General features: G+C 50.0%; 1 protein-coding gene and 1 pseudogene across 1 annotated transcript in view; one reads left to right on the top strand and one right to left on the bottom strand.

Annotated features, from left to right (window-relative positions):
- IDS (iduronate 2-sulfatase) overlaps nt 1–6,541 on the bottom strand; it is a 21,800-nt gene extending 15,259 nt beyond the window's left edge. The window contains exons 1-4 of the mRNA XM_055120643.1: nt 6,323–6,541; nt 4,805–4,941; nt 4,094–4,271; nt 165–253 (exon numbers count right to left, since the gene is read on the bottom strand). Of these exons, the coding sequence (XP_054976618.1) occupies nt 165–253; nt 4,094–4,271; nt 4,805–4,941; nt 6,323–6,419 (501 nt within the window). The 5' untranslated portion in view covers nt 6,420–6,541. The remainder of the gene's footprint in view (nt 1–164; nt 254–4,093; nt 4,272–4,804; nt 4,942–6,322) is intronic.
- On the top strand, nt 6,418–16,922 carry LOC101538249 (ubiquitin-conjugating enzyme E2 K-like; annotated as a pseudogene).

Here is a 16,922-nt window from a genome sequence, read left to right as displayed (position 1 = left end):
GTGCAGAGTCAGGAGTAACCCCTGAGCACCACCAGATGTGGCCCCCAAACCCTCACTGCCTAAGCCGCCGGAAGGCATGGGCAGTGCTCGCTGTGTGAAGGTTGATTTCCTAGGCAGCTAAGAAGCAGCTCCCCTTTAGAACAGGCTCCCCTGCTCAGCCTCACCTTGGTGTTCTCGTACTTTTCCGAGGAGGGGTGATATGGTGGGATCGACCAGCTATACGGAGAGTCATCACTATGGTTTGAAGATATTCCTGGAGGGGGCAAAAAAGAGAAACTTGCCCAATGAAACAGGAAGGGGCCCGTGATGCCCTCCCTGCCCCAATCCCTCTAAACATATGCAACGATTTGTTACTACTGGAAATTCAGGGCCCCGGCATGTCCCTGAGTGTGTGGCCTCATCAGTCCCCTGCACTGAAGCTCCAGTACTGTCCAACCACGAAAAGGCCCTCTATTCTTGCGTTCGATGTTCCCTTAGCATAGTTTTCATGAGTTAGAGCTGAGGTTCTCGCCAGTTGGCCAGAATTCACGTTTTTTAAATAACAGGAGACGCGCCATCTTCCCTCTTGGGGCCTCAGTGTTTGTATCTCTAAAGTCAGGAGCTTCGGCTACAAGCCAATACCAGTGGATGGACAGAGAGTCCCAGGGTCAATGCACATGCTGCGTGTGCTGCTGACCCCGGGTCCAGGCCGGCACCACCAGGTCCCTGACTTGGCAACTTTGGCTAGGCGCTGAACAAGGGATTAAAAGGTTAGTTCCACAGAGCCCTCGGGAGACAGCCAGCAGCGTACGGAAGGGCAGTGCCTAGTCTGATGTCCACCATGGATTACACAATTGAGACCGGACAGTCTCGAGCTCTCATGCCTGTGAACACCGAGTCTGGGCTAACTCTAAAGCAGAAATGGAAGGGACTGTTTATAGAATCTCTAGAAAGAATCAAGTATGGCCACTAAAGAACAAACAATAAATAACTACATCATTATCAGGTCAATATTCCATTTATATTCCAATTTGTTTTTGCTTTTTGGGTCACACTCGGTGATGCACAGGGGTTACTCCTGGCTCTGCACTCAGGAATTACTCCTGGCGGTGTTCAGGGGACCATATGGGATGCGGAAATTGAACCCGGGTCAGCCGTGTGCAAGGCAAATGCCCTACATGTTGTGCTATCACTCCAGCCCCATTATATCCCAATATTATATGCCCAGGATAACCACATAAAAGTTTCTCAGGGAAAGGGCCGGAGAGATAGCACAGACATAGGGCACTAGCCCTGCACGAGGCAGACCTGGATTTGATTCCCAGCACTGCATATGGTCCCCCGAGCACAGTCAAAAACAATCCCTAGATGCAGAGCCATGACAAAGCCCTGAGCACAGCCAGGTATGGCCCCAACACTAACAAAAACATTCTTAGAGAACAGGAGAGATAGTACAGAATTTGAGGCACTTTACCTTGCATGTGGCTGACCACAGTTCAATCCCCAGAACCACATAGGGTCCCCCGAGTACAGTCAGGAGTGACTCCTGAGCACAGACACAGGAATAAGCCCTGAACACTCCTAAGTATGGTACAAAAGCCAAAAGGAGAGAAAGAAAAAGGAAATCGAACCAGAAAAAGAATACAGGGGGCACGGCGCCTGCCTTGTCTGCAACCGATTCTGCTTCTGTCTTCGGCACCACACAGGGTCCCCAGAGCAGAACCAGGCACGACCCCTGGGCAGAGACAGGAGTAGCCCTGAGCACTGCTGGGTGTGGCCCATAAAGAAAAAAATTCTCCCCAGCTAAAATAAACCATGGAAAAAAATGTAAGAAAACTCTGGACTAGAAAGCAGAAGTGTTGGTTCTGCAGGGGGTTTCTGAGCAGAGTGGATATGGGGCAGCTGATGGCTGGCCGGGGTTTCTAGAAGCCCATGAGGCTTGCAAAGGATGTGAGGGCAGGGCTGGCTGCCAGAAATGGCGAGGAGGGCATCCAAGGTAAAGGCCTGAGAGATAGGACACAGTGATAAAATGAAGTTCTCCTAGGGATCGCTAGCAGAAGAAATGGGGCGCCAGGTGCAGGGGGATGAACAGAGTAAGCACCATGGATTACCATACAGAAGGCCAGGAGACAGGCTGACATGCTGCCTCTGCCCCCCCTCGTCAGCGTGTGGCCACGGGCAAGGCAATGACTCATAAAGCGTATGCGTCCGCCTTGAAATGTCTGTGCCACGATAAGCTCTCTGCTTAAAAGGATTAAAGGAGCAGCTGGCCCAGTAAATGACACCCAATGAAATAGCCGCTGGCCTCCCTGAGTAAGTCCTTCCTTACTGGGGTCCTTAACAGACCCTTAATGGAGTCCTTAATGGGGTCTTTGAACAAAGATCAGGAGCCGGAGTAACAGTACAGTGGAGAAGGCGCTGGCCTTGCACGCGGCTAACCTGGGTTCAGTCGCCTGCACCCCATATGGTCCCCTGAATAATGGGATTGATCCCTGATGACAGAGCCAGGGATAAGCCCTACATATCCCAGGGTGTGCCACCTCCCCCTGCCCTGCCAGACAAAACAAAGATAACGTTTCCAGGAGGACCATAGGCTAAGCATTGGGTGGCTGACCTCTGGGTCTGATCATTAGCACGGGGATATCAAATACGCCCACTCAGGCCTGCTTTGACTTCCACTTCTGAAAGCATAACCGCTGCATTTCTCTTCTCTCCCCGCACCCCCCTAGGCCCCCCATCCCCATGCTCAGGCAGGGGGGCAGAGGAGGTGAGGCTCATGGAGCACAAGGCTGCCCTGATTTCTTAGGCTCTCCTGCTCGACTGGCCACTGGCTTCCAGAGGGCAGCCCTGGAGTCCGCCGGTGAGAGCAGTGAGCAAAGTGCCAGGCTCAAGGGGCAGCCCCTGGTGCTGGGCACTACTGACATTCACAGAAGCCCCTCGACACCCTAATTTAGGGCTGTGTCCCAGGTGGACATCCAGGCAGTCACCACTCCAGTTTCCTGAAGCAGCAGCCTGACGCTCAGAGAGGAGGGCTGCGTGGGGGCAGTGGCACAGCCAGAACTGGAGCTTGAGCACATTTCCTCTGCCTGCCGCCACGTGATGTGACAACCATCTGGACGCACAGGTGGCATTATCTGCCCACGGGACTAGGTGACCCTGGTATTACCTGGAGAATAGAAAACTCTATGTACGGGACACACAGCGGGTAGGGCGTTCGCCTTGCACTCGGCCAACCCAGGATTGATTCCGCCACCCCTCTCCTAGAGCCCAGCAAGCTACCGAGAGTATCCCACCCACACGGCAGAGCCTGGCAAGCTACCTGTGGCATATTCATTATGCCGAAAACAGTAACAATAAGTCTCACAATGGAGATGTTACTGGTGCCCGCTGAGCAAATCAATGAACAATGAGACGACAGTGCTATGTACAGGACAAGCTCAAATTAAAAAAAAATCGCCAGAGCAGAGGGAGGACATCCAAACCCTGCTCTCCTAGAAGGGAGAGGACAATGACACAGGACTTCGAGAGTTTCTTTAGAACTTTCCTCTTTTTACAACTTGCTCTCAAATAATCCTGCAATGCCTCAAGTGCCAAAAAGGAAAAGTGAGATTCAGCATCCTCTTGGGGGCGCTAAAGAGAGCGGGGTGGGGTGGCGGGGGTGGGGGGATAGGGGTGGTGGGAGGGACTGTGACCACTGGTGGTGGAAAATGGGCACTGGTGGAGGGATGCGTACTTGACCATTGTATGACTGAAACGCAAGCACGAAAGTTTGTAAGTCTGTAACTGGACCTCACTGTGATTCACTAATAAAAAATTTTTTAAAAGAGAGAGAAGGAAAGGCAGGAGGTAGTTAGTGCAGGGTAAGGTGCAAGCTCTGCACATTCTGAAGCGAGGTATGCAAAGGCCCACCACGGAAGGGAAAAACGTCTTCCTCCCTTCTACCATGCGGGAAGCAGGGGAGGGCAAGTCAAGAATAACGCCCTGCAGGAAGGGGGCAGTGGCTAAGCAGGGGTTCCCCCTGCCCCAAGCCCTCTGCTAAGAAGCACTGTGCTGAGAGGATCCCCGTACCGGGCGCGAGTGAGGGAAAGCCCAGCTTGGGGACAGTGAGTCGTACCGGGGTGAAAGACTTTGCCCACGGACATGGTCACATAGCCATTCTCCTTGAAGTACTGGGGGAGCGTGGAGAAGTTTCCAGCATGCGCTCTCCAGTAGGAGCTGAAGTCATAGAGGCGGGTTGTGTCAGGTCGCCTCCCGGTGAGAAAGGACACGCGGCTTGGAGCACACACTGCTTGCTGTGGAGAAAATCAGAGGTAAGTGTCCTCAGAGGACAACAGATTCTGAGAGCTAAATGGTAACCAGGCAACCAATGGGTCCTCGTTAATAGCTCCGGCAGCTGAGTCACACAGACCAGAGTCAACCAAGGTTATAGATGTCCCCGCTATTCACAGGAAAAGAAAGGGCAGGGGGGGAAGGCATTAGCCCCTCAAGCCTGCAGGAAATGAGTGCGTTCCACACAATGGGCCTCGGTGAGGAGGCAGCCGGCTGGCACTTGGCCAAGGCGCGCTGGCAGCCCAGGCTGGCATTCTAAAGCATCCCTCTCTGCTCCGCACAAGGGAAAGAAGATGCGGCAGGCGAGAGACGGCACTTGTGACAGCACCAGCTTCCTGGGCAGCGGAAAACCAGCTTTCCTCAAAAGCCATTTTCCAGGCACTGTTTCCCTCCCCAGAGATGCCTAGTGCAAACAACGCTGCAAGAGTTCCCGAAGGGACCCTGTCCCCCTCAGCGCGTGTGGCACAGATCCACACCCAGAGGTCCCCCGATGTACCTGAGCAAAGGCATTCTGGAAGAGGAGGCTGCGGGAGGCCAGCTGGTCAATGTTTGGGGACCGGATGAACCTGTCCCCGTAACAGCCAAGGGATGGACGCAGGTCATCCACGATGATAAGGAGAACATTCCGTGCCTCTGCACAAGAGGGTGGGACTTGAGTGAGGTGGCCCACCGATCCCATGCCCCCACCCTTGCTAGGAGCCCCTGCACCCTGAAAGCCCAGCCAACTAAGCCAGGAGCGGGGAGCAAGGCTAACCTTCTGCAAGCAAGAGCACCCAGGAAGCCCCATTGGGATGGCGGTGCTGGGCTAAGGATGAGGGAGGAACAGAGGAAGAAAAGTAAGAGGGAAGGGAGGAGAGGAGCGCAGGGTGAGGGGGAAGAGAGGAAGGGAGGGAGAGAAGCAAGGGAGGGAGGGAGGCAAGAGAAAAATTAGGAAGGAAAGGAGGTGGGAAGGGATGCGGGAGTCTCTGAAAGAAAGGATGGTGGAAAAAGGAGAGAAAGAAAAGATGGGCGGGAAAGGGAGGGCAGAGAAGGGAGGGAAGGAGAGAGGATGGTGGGAGGGAGGGAAGGAAGGACAAAGGATGGTGGGTGGGAGGGAGGGAAGGAGAAAGGATGGACTGGAAGATTAACGGGAGGGGAGGGAATGGTGGGGACATAGCCTGGATGGGACGGAGGAAGGCTGGAGCTTGGGAAGGCTGCTATGTGCAGGGGAGGAGAAAAGGAAGCAGGACGCAGTTGGCCAAGGGAATCCAGGGGCTTCCCCCCTGCAGAAGCCCCCTCCTCGCCCTCTCTGTCTCTCTCTGTCTCTCTTTGTCTCTGTCTTTGTCTCTCTGCCTTTGTCTCTGGCCCTCTGTCTTTGTCTCTGTCTCTCTGTCTTTGTCTCTCTTTGTCTCTCTCTGTCTCTGTCTCTCTGTCTCTGTTTTTGTTCCTGTCTCTGTCTTTGTCTCTCTATTTATCTGTCTTTGTCTCTGCCTTTGTCTCTCTCTCTTTGGATCTGTCTCTGTCCCCCTGTCTCTTTGTCTGTCTCTTGTGTCTCTGTCTCTTTGTCTCTGTCTTTGTCTCTGCCTGTTTTTGTCTCTGTCTCTCTTTGTCTCTCTGTCTTTGTCCCTGTGTTTCTTTGTCCGTGTCTCTGCATCTTTGTCTGTGTCTCTCTGTCTCTGTCTTTGTCCCTCTGTCTGTCTCTCTCTGTCTTTGTCTCTGTCTCTGTCTTTGTCTCTCTGTCTCTCTGTCTTCGTCTCTCTGTCTCTGTCTCCCTGTCCCTCGGCGCCCCCCAGCACACACTTGGCTGAAATTCTTTCAATAGAAACTCTTTCTGCTTCAGAAAGAGGGGGGAGGTGGGCAGGAGTGGGGACGGACGGGGGGGGGGGGCGGAGGGGGCGCGGGCGCAGGGGGGAGGAAGGAAGCAGGGCCGGTTCCTAGAAGGAGGGACGGGGGAGGCAGAGGGCCGGGGCCGGGTGGGCGCGCGAGGAGGGGCGGGGGCGGGGAGCCGGCCACCTGCGCGGGGCACGGCCGTCACCTGGAGTCAAGTTGCTCGGCGTCGCGGACTCCGGCGAGGCGCGGACGGGGCCCAGAAGCACAGCGAGCCACAGCAGGACCCGGCCCGGCGGCGGCATGGCGGCCCCGCGGGGCCACGGGGACCGGCCGTGGCCGGACGACTGGGTGGCCGCCGCCGGGCCGGACCGCGACGACGGGGACTGCGCAACGCCGCGCACCCCTCGGGCCCTCCCGGGGGCGAGCGCCCGTGCGCCTGCGCGCCTCCCGTCCCGCCCCTGGGGGCGGGGCCTGTCCGCCAAAGGGCGAGCCGGGCCGCAGTGGGTGGGGTCGAGTGGGGCAGAACCCGCCCGTCGAGGGCCCCGCCCACCGGCCACCTACCCGCACAGCTGGCGGGGCGGGTCGGGGGCGGGGGGACAGCTGCTAGGGGCTCCGGGAAGTCACCACGGAAGCCGCACTTGGGCCCCTTTGCTTCTCTCTCCGCCCGAAGCCCTGCTCCTGCCTTTCCCTCGTCGATGAAAGTCAGCCGCGTCCCGGCAGATGAGTCCAAGTGCCGTCCTCTCTCAGTGGGGTCCTTTCAGAAGTCCTCTTCCTCCCTCTCAAGGATGCCTTTGTTTGCACTTGTCCAAAACCTACTGAAAGGATACCCCAGATGTGTGCAGCAAGCCTTTGGGTGATTGGGGCGTACCCTGTCCTGGTGGAATTTGCAGACTATAAACCACAAAATACATAGAATGGCAACGGGGCATAAAAGATAAGGAGGAAAATCAGGGACGGGGACAGGAAGGTTGATGATTTCTGGGGTGTGGCCAGAAAAAGCTCTCACCAGAGAAGAGACAGTTGAAGCAAATCTTGACAGTGCTGAATCAAGCCATGTGGATGTCTACAAGAAAGTGCTACAGGCCACATGGCATAGGTGGGGGGCAGGAGATGGGAAGAGGGTCGGGCATCAATCTGAGTTGGGTGGCAAGAATCGTTGACCATCTACCTGGCCTTGAAGGCTGCCTCCCTACCCTTGCCCAGCACATTGAAGATAGGTGTTTGCTTGTAGCAGAAACATTACACTTATTACATAGGACATTACATTCTGCCCTTGGCACCATGTTAATATTCTCCTAACAGTCACACTGTGTACTAGACACTATTATCATTTGCTTTTTCCAGATCATAAAATGAAAAGTAAGAGAGATAGCTTACTTGACTACAGACAAGCCTCTGGGGAGAGGTGGACAGAGGGGTGCTGGTGCACAAGGTGGCCAGAGGAAAGTGAGGTGATCACAGGCCTGTTCACACTTCATCCTGATGGACTTCCCTCTGTAGCCCCTGGATAGGGGTGTGTACTTTCACACACCAGGCCAGAGTACACCGTTGTCAGCATGGGTCAGCCCAAGCCTAAGACCCAAGCTACCAGCTTCTGGGCAGCCTCTCAGCTGTGGCTCTCTGTCCTGACAACGCCCTTGTATTCCTCTTGGTCTTTTTCGCTACAAATTATGCCTTTGACATTTCAGGAAACTGAGTCTGTCAGCAAGGACTCTGCTGAAGTTTAGAAAACTGCTCTTACTCCTTTTTCCTTGGCATCAGTAGTAGCTTCTCATATTAATAGAGTCCTCCTATAAACTTGGCAATGAGGGATCTTATCTTGATCTTGTCAAAAACTCACTCAGAAAAAACATTTTAAGGACTAGAGAGACAGTGCAGTAGGGAGGGCACTACCTTTGTATGCAGCAGACCCAGGTTTAATCCCTCACTATCAGGCCCTATCAGGATTCTCCCAGCCCTATCAGGAGTGATCCCCGAGGTCAGAACCAGGAGTAAGCCCCTGTACAACTTTGTGTGATCCAAAAGCAAAAAGAAGAAGAAATAATAATTTGGGTAAAAGAGATAATATGGCAGGTAGGGTGTGATTGTGTGTGGCCCAAAAACAAAGAGAAAGAGAGAGAGGGAGAAAATAATTCACTCAATCCACATTGAACAAAAAAGTAACAAGACAGAAGACCCACACAGCTTCTTAACATACCTGTGATTCCTTGTGGGATTTCAGTCCAGTCCCAGAGGGAGGGTAGGGGAACTGAACACACAGAAATTAAAAGGTTTACTGTGCCTGGCCCCCACCTCCAGACAGTTTACAAGGAGGAGGACTGCTGGTGTACCTTCGTTTTGTTCAAAATCAGAGTGTCTATGGAGAAGACAATGAGTTGTGAAGACAAGTTCACCCACTCCACCATTCATCCACACATCTTTTGATGTGTTGTTCAGATGTTGGTGTGAAAGAATGACCTCGTTCTCTTGAGAAAGAAACAGATTGCTTTACTCTTGGCTTTGATATCCAGGCTGTGTGTTAACTTGGCCCTTTAAATGAGACAGGAGTGGATCAGTGTAGAGTGTAGCTAACCAATTTTAGTTCCTGCATCAATCAATTGATTGACTACTCTGTTGATTCATTAACTACTGATTGCTTGACTGCTTTATTGATTATTTGACTACTTTGCTTTTGGTTCTTGTTTAACTATTGCTTGCTTTATTTTTAGTTTCTATATTAACCAATGGATTGTTTAGCTAACCAATTTGTTTGGCTTCTACAAATTGTCTTGCTCTCTTAGTGAAATTCCAAGAAAATGGTTTGTCCCTTTACCAAACCCTCTCTTACCCAGGCTGAGCTTGAGAGAGCAGTCACTGTCCAGCTAATAAAGGATCCTAATTTGAGTCAAAATTCTGACTTTGTGGAGCATTTTGTGGGTACCTAGCCTCTAACAGTTGGGACACACCAAGGAACTACAGCTGGGAAACCTGCTCAGAAAAACAGATGGGCCTGTCATGACAGATGTGTGACCAGATGTGGGGCCCTTGAGGATTTGGTGAAGATGCATACAGCTGCATCTTCCCTTGCTGGGGGAGTTTAGTTTCTAATGCGGGAGAATAAGCATTGTTTATGGAGGGCCGTGGGTGGACAGGCCCTAAGGAGACCTTCAAATGAGTCACGTCTTGGTATAATTCTTCCCTTGTGAAGGTGGGTGGGACCTGTGTTCGCTGGGAAATGGTACAAGTGAGACAGATGTCACAGCCTGTGACTAAAGGATGATCTTTATAGGAGTCTGCCTTGCTAACACATGCTAGGAAGTGTCTCTTATACCTGTCTTGATTCAGAAAACACTCAAGCCGTTCCCTCCATTGCAACCTGGGAGACCCTAAGTAGAGGACCCAGACAAATTGTGCCTGAGCCCCCACCCTCACGGGCATGATGACCTAACACAATACATCTATTTGTGGTTTGATCTGCTAAGGTGATGGGGACATAATACACATGAACAAAAATGAATACAGCAGTCACACACATTCAAGACATTGGACTCTCGAGGTCAAATCTCACCTTAGAGTGACCCACTTCCCCAAAGTCAAGCCGATGTAAGTGTGACCTCTTATGATGATGAAGTCTGTTAGGTCAGATTTGAGTTGTTCTACAGAGCCGTGCCCATTATGCCCTCTCCACCAGCTCTGTCCAGGTATGGAGTGCCACCCAGAAAAGCCAACAAAATCAGCGTCTTTAATCTAGCTGGCGGCACAATGAAGGAAAGGCTCCAAGGAAAGGTGAGGGAGATGATTCAAAGAGGTGGAGTGTATGCCTTTCTTTGCATATGAGAACCCTGAGTTCTAGCCCCCACATGCATGGCCCCCTAATCACCACCAGGAGTGACCCGGAAGCACCGTGCATGGAGTAGCTCTAGAACCACTCCCAGAAGCTCCCAGAAGTGATCCCCAAAGAAGAACAAACCAACAAGAGAGAATGGGATGTCCTCAGTGTCACAATATAGCCCCACCCCACCCCACATCCACAGACAACTCAGATGGAACTTGCAGGTCAACTAGAAAAGCTTGACAGATGAAAGGCAGAAGAGTCACATTGTCCACAATGACCAAAAATGAGAGGGTGGAAGGGAAGGAAGGGGCCTCTGGGGTGGGCCCTTTCCAGAGACACCACCACCAGACCAATTCCTACTACTAATACTTCAAACCTGGTGCTGAAAGAGAACAGGGCCGCTGCAGCTTCATTTTGAAACTAGACTCCATTTTGTGCCTAAAGGTGGTGAATCTAAAAATTAGGTGAGGAAAAAAAAGGGCAGTGACGTGCAGATTCCAATGCCAAACCACAGATACGAGGTAACTGTCCCAAGACGTAGAGATGATTGGCTAATCTCTGCCCCATGACATGGGTTGAAAACATGCTGAATTTGGAACTTGCAATGAGTAGATTAAGCCAATTAACCGCTTGCTTTGCTTCTGCACATCTGCTTTGCCTAGATGGAAATATTAGGGATATGACATACATTCCATTTGCCTTGGAAGTGAAATGTATCAGGAGGGAGTCAGCCCTGTGTTTGGGGTTGCAAGCCCAGGGAGTGGTCCCAAACTTCGAACCCTCAGCTCTGAGTCCCTTGAAGGTATGTGACTGTGTGTGAATAAATGTTTGCAACTGCCCCTGCTGAGCAGGCCGGAACTCCCACTAGTGAGCCCAGGTCCAGGTGCTCACCGCTCAAAGGAGAGAAGAGTTGATGCAAAACAAGTTTTATTCAGGTGCCAGCAACTTCAGAAGGTGGTGGACCTTTTCCCAAATGCCATCTTGCTCTCAGACTGGGGTGAGTGGCTGATTGGGGAAGTAAGTCAGACGAAAATTGTGGGAAACAGTCCCTTGGAGCAAGGAGTCTGATAATCTTCAGGATTCATCTTCTCAGATTCCAGATACTGAGCAGAGTTCAGAGCTGTTTGAAGAAAGCCTGCCGTTTGTTCTCCCTGCCTTCAATCCACAGTGGGACCAGGTTTAATAGCAAACAATGCTTGAGCACACCTCTTATGATTGGGAGACAGGGCAAGAGCCTAGGAGAATATGATTATTGGTTTAAAGAGATATTTCTTTTCAAAAGACATTTGTGAGGAATATGATAGTCTCTAATGCTTGCTTGTTTATACCCACTCCTAATTATCAGCTGCCTTCACACAGCGCCTGCACCTCATTGAGCAGCTTGGGAGGGAGTAACCTTATTTTGCTGAAAGCTAAAATATTTTTTCACCGAGGGTATTGTGACATCTGGTCTCCCAGTCCCAAACCTAATGTCTCCAGATTGGCCCCACTTTGTAGCTCAGTGCCTGCAGAAGATTTTATAGACACATACAAAATAAACAGTCCTGCTTTCTCCAAATAACACACATAAAAGGCAATTTGGAATTCATTTCTGGAATGTTAGCGAAATAATGATTGATTCTGTTTCCAGTTCTCTAGTTTAACTTAATGGACCAGACACATGCATTTCTTCTCCTGTGGTTTGAGCTCATCAGAAAGCAGACTCTGAAACATTTGTGAGGAACAGGCTGTTTATTAGGGCGTCCTCAGCAAGAAATGCCAGTGGAAAGAGTGGGAAGGGAGCCAGAGTAAATAAAGAGAGCTGCAGACCCATAATACAGCCTAACAGTGTTTCCCAAAGGGCATGGTGGAATCCAACATGGGCTCCCTGCAGAGCACTGGAATGATCTGCAGGGGGCAGTATTAGCATCAGATGCAATTGAGATACTGTTTACTGTTTTGTTTTGGTGTCACATCCAGCAGGGATCAGGGCTTACTTTTAGCTCTGTGTTCAGAGATAACTCTTGGCGATGCCCAGAGGACCATATGCAGTGCTGGCCATCAAACCAGTGTTGTCTTCATGCAATACCAATGTCTTAAGTCCCGTTCTATCACTCATCCCCTTTGTATTTGCTTAAACAAGGTCTATTTATGGGCTCTCCCTATACAATGAAATATTATATAGTCATGAGAAAGGAATGAAAGATTGACCCATGCTGCCACAGGGGTGGCCTTGAAAACATCATTCTAATTCAAAGAACCCATGCAAGAGTTTCCAATTTCTTAAAATAGTCAAAAATGGGCATGTCTATAACGACCACCTGCAAATTGGTGGTAGCCAGGGACAGGAGATGGAGAACAACAGCAAGAGATTTGCTTTGGGTGGGGATGAAAATGCCTTGAAACTAGGGATTGTTTAGGTTTAGGCTACCCCGAATGCCACTAAGCTGTTCACTTTAACATGCTCACTTTAATGTCTGAATTTTATGGTCCAGTAAGGGTGAGCAAGTCTCTTTGTCCTCAAACGTCTACTGCACTCCAACCTTTGTCTCTCACTGCAATTGGTTGATGTTTGAAAATGACCCATCAAAAGGACTAAAAGGTAAAGATATTGGGGAGGACACCATGTTTGTTTCTCATGGCAGATTTGGATACCTGGACTGGATTATAAAATGGTACATCTTTAGAAAGGAAGAGGTGAGTCATGCTTGAGGACAGGCAGTGCCCATATGGCAAGCACTACTTGTCAGGTTTCCAGGGACTGCTGGGATTAGAAGCATAATCCAAATGACCGAGATGAGCATTCACCTTGCTGTCACAGAGGGCTCTTTCACTCTGACAGAGAGTCAGGCAAGGCCCTGGAGTTTATGGCTGTGGGAACTGGTGCTTTGAAGAGGATCCTGATATGGGCTGCGACTGTCACCAAAGGTGCTAGAGACACCTATGGCCCTGTTCTTCAAAGTGGCTATTTAAGGTATGCAAGATAGTAGTGGAACTTGGTTCTCCCAAGCCTGGAAAGGATTCTGTGGATGGAGCTGGGCCGTGATAGGGTCTGCAAAGCATTAGTCACTTTCTGGCTCCCAGGTTGGGGCTCCCTAAGGACAGAAAGAAAAATGAATCACCATCAATCTCCCTTCTATTCAGCTTCCCAGAAGCAATGCCGAGGAGAACATGAGTGGGCAGAAGAGTCGCTGGGCATAACAACTTTGACATTTGCTGATTTCCTTCTGAGTCACAGATTGTGCAGAGCTCTTTACAAAATAGCACATCTTTAGAAAAGAAAAGATGAGTCATGCTCCTTGGCCTCTTTTCATCTTGAGTCATTTTGTGCAGACTGCCCTCTCTTCCCTCTTTTTATTTCCTCTTTTCTTGTATTGTCCATCCTGCTATTGAGTTATTGATTCAACTGGCTCGACTCCAGGTGGGCACACAGGAAGAACCAAGCAGCCCCAATGCTGTCAGAGACGGAAGTAGAGAATTTTATACGCCTCCGCCAGGCTAGCCCAGGTGCTACTGTTTGCAAGTACTGTCTTTTAAGTGAGTCATTTCCGTACACACATATACACAGAGATATTTTTTTGCAAAGCATGTACTTAAATCAAAAGAGAAATACCCAATCCTGTCTTTGCAAGTACAAAAAAGTATAAGTCCTTACTGAACTGTCACTAGTTCTTTGGACCAGGTCCTTGAATAACATATTTTTAAGAGTCCACTAGGATTGCTCTTTTTAAAAATTAACAGTATAACAAATCAAGTTTGAACGGAAGTAGATTGGTTAGGAACTCTTGTGTGCATAGCTTTCACTGAATTAAGTATGACATTTTTTTCTCCCTTTTGTGTATCATTGGTCTGAGTGAGGAGGTTATCAATCTTCTAGCTGCTCTCCCTTGTTCTGTTATACCTGTGAATAATTTCTCCCTTTTTCCCAAGAACACTCTTTCCAAAGACCATCGGGGAGAGGAAGGAGAGTGGGAGGGTTTCCTATGTATGGAAAAAACTTCTGGTCCCTGTCTCCCCTGTCCCTTCACCTATCCCCTAGGCCAAGCAAGACCCTGCCCCCTGCACACCTAAGCTCTAAAAAGCAGATGTTCCTTGCAAAGGCTCACATATGGATGTCCAGGACACCGGACTTTCCCTCCAGTGCTTCTGCAATCAGAGGCAGAAAACAAGCCAGGAAAGTGCAGGCTTTTGGTGACATTCATCTGGGGCCCTCCTAATAGATGTGCTAGGAAACAGACCCAAATGTGCGTGAACGTATCATAGCAACGGCAGCTAAAGAGAGCCCAAAATATGACAATTTCCAGGAAAAGCTTGAAATGATTTTGGAAGTGCCTTGAATTCCCATGTGTTCTGTCAGACAGGTGCATGAAATTTGCAGAGCACAGTTGCTCAATCAGGGCCATGCGACCCCAGGTGAGCCCCTAGGGTATCCCAGGGGAGCCAAGGGTGTAAAACTCATGGAGATGGAGGACACTGCATGAGACTAGGGAGATGAAACGTAGGGCTGGGGAACAAGGGAGAAAACAGGTCAGAAGGGGATCAGAGTGAGAAAAAGGTTGAGAAACACTGGTTTAGATGCAAAGGGGAGCAAGCTAGCTGACTGTGGAAGTTCACCCCTGTAGTCTATAATTTAAGGCTAATTATTTTGTGTGTGTGTGCCAGGGGCAGCCAGACTCAGCAGTGCTCAGAGGTCACTCTTCGTGGTGCTCAGGACACCATATGTGGTGCCAGGGATTCCACTGGGGGCCAGCAGGCAAGACAAGTGCCTTAACCCCTGTCCTACCTCTCCAGCTCCATCATGAGACTAATTCTTAAAATTCGTGCTTTCCCAAAGTCTCAATTCTATCTTGACCAAGATAGTTTCCCGTGTCCTGCATGTTGTCATTGATATGCATTTGCTTGAAGGAACTTGACATCTTGGATGAAAAGTAGACTTTTTGGAATCTGTGAGATGTATGGACATAAGATTGTGAAAGGCTCTACCAATATTGGAAACTCTTCAGAGAGTCTCCAAGGGCCCACCCACCCAGTCATAATGTAGTTAAAGATGAACTATACAGAAACTTCTCTGATCTCTAAGGGACCAAGTCAAATACCCAGATACGGCAGGCACGCCGGAGACTGGTCAAAAAGTAGGCATATTCATAGCTAAATTGCAACTTTCCAATGTCCTCCAAGTGGGAATTTTTCTCTGCTGAGTCAAAGAACCCAAAAGTTGCCTTTGAAACCTGGGCAGAATCAAAGCCTTGAAACTTCTAGTCCTAACCTTCACCTTATGTCTCTGACAGAAGCCACTAGCCACTATCAGGAATACTGATTGATGACTGCCTGGCACCCACCTCTCTGCATAGTCACATGTCCTCAGGACAGCGGAGAGTACTAGGACCCTGAAACCACAGGGACCCTGTGTCAATCCTAGCCGCACGCCGTGATTCACTTCCCTAGGCCACACTGGCAAATGTGAATGCCACAGAGGAGCCCAGTAACAGCCACCAGTGGGCGCTTAACACAGGGACAGTGGGGAACAGCTTCTGTTTCTCTGATGAAACTTAGCTCCCAGGCTACCTGCTCTGCCAGCTCCAGCTCTATTGGGACATGGATGCAGCCCTCGCTACCTCTCCTGGGCCCAGTGCTCTGGCTTCCGGAGCTGCCAGCTAGGCCAGGGAAGTGTTGGCAATTAATCTGTGGCCCTGGAGGTGGTGAGGGAGAAACCTCAGGATTCACTTAGGTGATGCCCTTCGCCCAGCAGCTGGTGAGGAGAGCATTTTGGATTCTCCAGATCCAGTGGCACTTGTCTTTGTGATCAATCAGTTGCCAGAAGGATGTGACTGCAGGCTAGGGGCAAGGGTCATGAGCACTTTTATGTCATTGTCAGCCCCAAATGTAGAGAGAAAAGTCAGATAAAACAGTCAATACCATCTTCTTGCGTCACCCCCCTCCACGCCCCACCACCTTTGCACACTCTGAGTGTCTCTGGGTGCACCTAGAGGCCCAGAGAAGGATGTACACAGGCTCAAGCCAAGGCAGTCAGCAGAGCTGAGCTTCAATCCTGGCCAAGTAACCACAGTGCCACTCTGCTGTATCCAGCCTCCTGCCAGGGCTCTAGCATGTTCCTGCAGTCAGTGCTCGGGTTCGTTCTTACACTGTAACTATGGCTATGAAGAAGAGATGAAGAGAAATGCCGGCACCATTGCCTGCAGGACTGTGTGTTCCAAACACCCTCGGTGCCTGCAGGACTGTGTGTTCCAAACACCCCTGCCTGTGGGCTAAACTGTGCTCACTTGACAAAAAAAGGGAAAGGAGAGGTCAGCTTCAATGACAGCTTGTCTGTTGTCAGTGATGTGATAAAAAAAATTACAAACACAGAACTTTGCCCAGCCTCCTCCCCCAGCCCCTGTTCCCAGAATTGATTTGTTCAAAACCACCAGGATTCAGCATGTTCTGAGAGGCTCATTAAAGTAGATCTGGCAGGTCAGAGTCTTACAGAATTAATAGGAAAAATAGCAGGACCTGCAGACACATCAAATGAAAAAGGAAGATGAAAATGGAGATGAAAATTCCAGAAACACATTCATTTAACCCCCCTCCCCGCCAAAGCCTGGTTTATCAGTAAATTATGGCTTCTATTATTAGTTCCATTATGGAAGCTATTTGTTTGAATATCTTGAAAGATCAAAGGGAAGCAGCGATGATATTATTACTGGTATTATTGTCACTGCAAGCACTGTTGGCGGCTGCAGAAGCAGACGATCCTCAAGATGCAGTGGTAGCAAATCAATACAAACAAATCCCTGAAATGTTCAAACAGCCAGCTTGACTCTGAGAGCATGTGTATGCTAAAGCACCAGTTTCTAGTGCAGAATATACAAAAAAAAGAGAAAGAAAAGAAAACCTATGTGCTCTGGGCTTTGATAACAATGCCATAATAGTGTCTTTGTCTTCAAAGTCCTGGCATGTACAGACTGCAACAAAATTGCTTCTGAGTAATGAAAGGCATAGAGGCTGTGGATAG

The sequence above is a fragment of the Sorex araneus genome, chromosome X, assembly GCF_027595985.1.
Source record: "Sorex araneus isolate mSorAra2 chromosome X, mSorAra2.pri, whole genome shotgun sequence".
NCBI classification, from domain to species: Eukaryota; Metazoa; Chordata; class Mammalia; order Eulipotyphla; family Soricidae; genus Sorex; species Sorex araneus.
This window is presented reverse-complemented; position numbering and strand designations above follow the sequence as displayed.